The sequence below is a fragment of the Gavialis gangeticus genome, unplaced genomic scaffold, assembly GCF_001723915.1.
Source record: "Gavialis gangeticus isolate Ggan-Ray unplaced genomic scaffold, GavGan_comp1, whole genome shotgun sequence".
NCBI lineage: Eukaryota > Metazoa > Chordata > Crocodylia > Gavialidae > Gavialis > Gavialis gangeticus.
This window is the reverse complement of record NW_017729018.1, coordinates 4,066,651-4,071,842: the sequence shown is the minus strand read 5'-3', so window position 1 is coordinate 4,071,842 and position 5,192 is coordinate 4,066,651. Positions and strand designations below refer to the sequence as shown.

The 5,192-nt window shown below is 55.6% G+C and overlaps 1 protein-coding gene across 1 annotated transcript in view; it reads right to left on the bottom strand.

The window, feature by feature from the left end:
• Positions 1 to 212: 212 nt before the first annotated feature.
• The window catches only part of CACTIN (cactin, spliceosome C complex subunit), a gene marked incomplete at its 5' end in the record, with an annotated part of 32,448 nt that continues 27,468 nt past the window's right edge, over positions 213 to 5,192 (bottom strand). Inside the window, 4 exons of the mRNA XM_019513131.1 lie at positions 213 to 1,036; positions 2,190 to 2,458; positions 4,135 to 4,257; positions 4,728 to 4,920. Coding sequence (XP_019368676.1) covers positions 546 to 1,036; positions 2,190 to 2,458; positions 4,135 to 4,257; positions 4,728 to 4,920 — 1,076 coding nt within the window. The remainder of the gene's footprint in view (positions 1,037 to 2,189; positions 2,459 to 4,134; positions 4,258 to 4,727; positions 4,921 to 5,192) is intronic.

The window sequence follows — 5,192 nt, the reverse complement described above, 5'->3', positions numbered from 1 at the left end:
GCTCCTGGCAGTGGGTGCAGTGTAGATGGGCTAGATAGACAGGATTAATTTGCATTGCCTCCTTGCAACAGCTCACCAGAACTCCCTAAACTGCACTCTAGCCCCACAAAAGACTGTCCACCCTTACCCTACAGGCCAGCCTTGGGCTCTCCTGGCTTGTCCTGTGCACACAACCACACCACACCACATCAAATACAAACATAACCAGGCACTTCAGAGAATATAGGTTTAATCTGCTGGATGAGTCACTCCAGACTCACCCATCCCAAGCTCCCACACTAGAACCACTTAAAACCTCCTCCCAAGGGGGAGGAGAGGACCCCTGCCTCCAGAGAGATACACCATACTGATCCACTAGAGCCCAGCCTCAGGGCCAGGCGGTGGGGAATGTCCAAGTGGCACAGGGCACAGACAAATGCCAAGGAAATGGCACCCCTTAGCACAAGAGACATCAGAGAAGGGACAGGCTAGGGGCTCTGTACTCCCTGCCCCATAGGGTCCAGCAGCAACAGGGGAAGCCTGGCCAAGTGCCCAGCTTAGCCCCTTCATCTGCGGTAGCGGTAGCGCTTGAAGTGGAACCAGAGCTGGAAAATACCGTTCGCAAACTGGCAGCGGAAGCCGTGGCGGTGGGAGTACTCCCACTCGCGGTTGACAATCTTGAAGGCAATGTCCTCATAGGGGGGCCCGGCATGGAAGCGCAGGATGGCAAAGTCCTTGTTGTCCTGGCAGGCCTCTAAGAAGTACTCGGGCGTAGAGCGCTTGTCAATCAGATCAGGGTAGAAGATGTTGAACTTGTAGCCCTGGACAATCTTCGGTGGGGGGTTGTCAAAGTCATAGTGAGTCTGGTTGTACTTGTTCCACTCAAAGCCTGTGTGCACCCGGTTGAAGAAGCGGGGTTTGCGGGGCCGGTACTTGTCAGCCCACAGGTAGGCCTTGCCTGTCAGGGGCATCTCCACGCTAAACTGAGCCTCATCGGCACCCATGCCCTCCTTGGCCTTGCGGAAGAAGATATCCTCCGCGCTCTCGCTGGCGTCTCCTGTGGGGAAAGGTCAAGACCTGAGTCAGGGAGAGGCTCAGAGTGGGGACAGGACCAGCAGCACCCCAGACACTACAGAGGGGAATGAGGGCCTAGCACCTCTCTCTCTAACAGCTCCTTTAGTGGGAGCTGCTGAGAGTCATGCCAAGGACAGAGGGACCACTTTTCCACTGGTCAAGGCCTCATCCACATACCAACAGCTGCACTAGGGAACCCACCTCATGGCACCCCCAAGAAGAGGAAGGTTGGGGCCATCTCCATGGACTGTGGGTCAGGCTCCAAGAGGACGGGGCTGGCTGAGGGACTGACAAAGCTCACAGGCAATAACCTGGCGAGAGCTCTCCAACGCCCAGCATGCCAGGAACACTCCAGGTGCATCTCAGCAGCCTTTCCTGCCCAGAGCAGAGGGGCTGGACCTGATGATTTCATGAGGTCCCTTCCAGCCCTAAACTTCTGTGAATCTGTGATCATCCAAACCCACCACACCTTCAGACCTGGGCTGAGCACTGGGCTTTGTTAAGTGTTGTATTAGACCACCTCATGCAAGCTACTGCCAGGCTTTCCCTGGGCCCCTGATATTTGGGTCCCAGCAATGGAGGGAACTGGGTTTATTTAGTTTGCAGAAGTAAAGGCTGGGGGGGATTTAATAGCAGCCTTCAACTACCTGAAGAGGGGTTCCAAAGAAGGTGGAGCTGGACTTGCTCTCAGTGGTGACAGATGACAAAACAAGCAGCAATGGTCTTAAGTTGCAGCAAGGGAAGTTGAGGTTCGATATTGGGAATACTCTCTCACTAGGAGGGTGGTAAAGCACTAGAACAAGGTACTTAAAGAGGTAGTGGAATCTCCACCCTTGGAGGTTTTTAAGGCCCCACTCAACAAAGCCCAGGTTGAAATGATCTAGTTGGGGCTGGCCCTGCTTTGAGCAAGGAATTGCACTAGATGACCTCCTGAGGTCCCTTCCAACCCAATTTTCTAGGATTCTATGACCACTGTGCACAACATGCTTCCAGAAGCTGCTCTCCCAGAGCCTCTTGTTTTGTGCTTCCTGGGGCAGACCCTGAGGCACGAACAATCCCAACCCAGCTCTCCTCAAAGCCGTGGAAGCTCCAAGCCCAGCTGGCCCTTGGGCACGAACCAACCAGGCACTTCCTACCTGTGACCTGGAGCTGCTGCCTCAGGAGCAGCAGGCGCTGAAGGTCCTCCTCTGCCTCCACAACATGAGCATCAAAGGGCAGCTCATTGGAGCCCAGCAGCCTGGGGCTGTACTTTCCGGCATCGTAGTCATCCAGACTCTGCTGGATCAGGTCCTCCTCCATGAGCACTGCTTCCCCCTCCCCATCCCCCTTGGCCTCCGTCTCAGCCTCTTCCCCAGGCTCCGAGGAGGGGCCAGGCTGCACTGAGGTGCTCTCTTCTGGGTCGGGCCTACAAGGCAGAGGAGATAGGTGACACGGATGGGCACTGGAAGAGTCCCAGCCCCCATGATTCCCAAACATTTTCCAGCCACAGCCCCCAGTTGCAGTAGGGCTATTACCTGCAACCCCTGCACATGCTCACTGCTGCTCATGTGCAGGGCTCCCCACATCTCCCTGCCCAGGGTAAACAAGTAAGCCTGCTCCTACCCTGCGGGAAGCAAAAGCACACCCAGCATGACTTAGCAACTTCAGTCAGGGGCAAGCTCCCTGATGTAGCTCTCGTTGTGGGTCAGGGGACAGCTGGAGCCCTGTCCCATTAACTGTGGGCACATGGGGTAATCAGTGGCTCCATGGGATTTGTGTCTCCTAGTTCAGGAGTCCCTGCCCTAGACACTTCATTGTGACAGGAGGGGCGATCAGCCAGACCACTTCAAGGGCTGTGCTCCAGGAGTTGGAGGCAGAGGAAGGAAGCCTCAATGCTGCCCTCTGCTGGACACACTGCAGACCTACTCCACAGCCATCAACTCGGGGTGTCATCAGGTTACCCTACAGGAGCTGCAGGCCACAGAGTCCAAACCAACCCCAAGCACCGCACAAGCATGGCTATTCCTAAAGCCATCCTAAGGCCACTGATATCTCAGTTTAATCCTGAGCAAAACCATGTTGTGACCTACACTGCAGAGGACTCTGAAGCAGGAAAGCAGCCATGGGCTGGCTGATGCACCTGCCTATCTTAAAAATGGACATTCCTTGGCCAGTGCAGCCCACGGCTTCTGGAGCAAGACGGGAAGGGCCCGGTGCACTAAGGTTTCCCTGTGGAAGGCTGGGAGCACCTTGCAGGATAGTTCTCGCAGGGATGGCAGATACTGAACATCAGGGGAGCCCTAGCACATCAGCTTCTTTCCTGCGATCCTCAGGAAAGAAACTAGTGCTGTGCTAGGGGTGTAGGGGCAGCAGAGCCAGGGAGAAGGGGAAGCTCATTGCAGCCTACATACCAGCACTCCCCCCTCATTCCCAATAATTGCTAGGCCCCGGGTTCTCCCAAATGGTAGGGGATTTCCTGACCCCAGAGGAATGAGAATCCTTGGTAAAGGACTCTCCAAGTGTGAGAAAAGAGAACCTGCCCTGCAGTGCTCCCCTGCAACAGCTCTTGTAGCCACTTCAGCTGTACTGCCTGGATGCAAAATCTCCCTGGCTCAGGGACACTGGATAGGGCCTTTCACTACACAGGGACATGAAGCCTTCATCAACAAGGGAAGTGCAAAGGAATACTAGCAACATTCAAGGGCTGGACATCTGCACTGGGGCTACATATGCCTGGTGGACCCCTTCAGGCACACAGTATAGTTGAGGCACCAGCACCGAGTCAGTCTGCCCCCACACCAGACCCTGAGAGGACAGCTCAGCCTTCAAGGATCAGCACCCCCCTCACAGCCCTTCAGACTCGCCCCTGGTCCCTTGTTCCTGCCCCTGGAGCTCTGGCTGTTTTATGCAGGCCACCCCATTCTGCTGGCATGCCTCACAAATCAGGAAACAGGTGTCAAGGTAGGGCAGGAGCAGTGGCAGGCACTGAACACAGGGGCCTTCTCTGAGCCCCATGTGCTGACTGCTGGCCCATGCTGCACCTTAGGGACCAAAGGCATCAGAGGAAGCTAACAGGGTAGCTTACGTAAGAAAAAAACATACCTGTCACTGGGGGAAGATGGGTCCTTCTTGAGGATGGGGAAGAGTGGCTCACTCTCCACACCCTGCTCCTGCTTCAACTTGTACAGTTTCTGACGCAGCACATCCTGGTGTCTCTCCCGCAGCCTGCAGGGAAGCAGTTACCAGCAGATGTTGCATTGCTCCTGATGCAGGCCTGACAGAATGGGTGCCCACCCACTCCAGTTCAGCACCACTCGCATGAGACTGTAGCAAGGTAAAGCACTTTGGCTCCAAGCTCAGGTCCCCTCCCAGCCAAAAAAGGGATTCAGTATCAGGCAGCAGGAACTTCTCCATTCAGAGAGGAGGAGGGGATTCAATGACACCTGCCTTTGTCATCCACAGTATCTGGACCCATCCCTCTGCACCACAGGCTGAATGTTTCCTCCAGCCCAGTCAGGATGACTTGGAGTGCAAACCACCCCTTCCACCCCCCTGCCAAGAAAGGATGCAATCTGCAGCCAGTTGGCAGGAGTTGTGCTACTGCTGGGCTTGGAAAGCTGCCCAACTTTGTGGTTGTTGCACCTACCCAAAGCCTCCCCATGTGCCCAACCAGCTCCCACCAGCTGCACCCTTACCTGGCCCGGGCCATATACGCCTTGAGCTGCTGCAACAGGCTTTCCCAGTAGCCAATGTCTAGGTTGGGCCCACCTGCCCGGATCTTGCCCTCAATGCCTTGGTAGAGAGCTTGCAGCTGGTTGTACGTCTTCCCCTTGAACACAGACTGCACATCTGAGCTGACAGAGGCGTTGACTCCTTCTCGGCGTTCTCCTGCCACATGGACATGAAAGGGTTAGTGTCTCCCAGGTCCAATAGGCATGGGACCCCAAACTCTAGCTAGGAGAGTGGGGGTGCCCATGAGCCCAGTCCTCCAGGATTGTGCGCTCCCTGACTGATTGCAGAGGAAGCCAGGCTGAGATCTGCCACTGCCAAGTTGGAGCATGCCAAGATTTTGTTATTCACGGGCAGGGGGCCCATGGTCTGTGCTGTGCTGCTCTCACCACAAAGTGTTGTCTGGTGTAAGCTTAGCCTGTGCCTGCCCA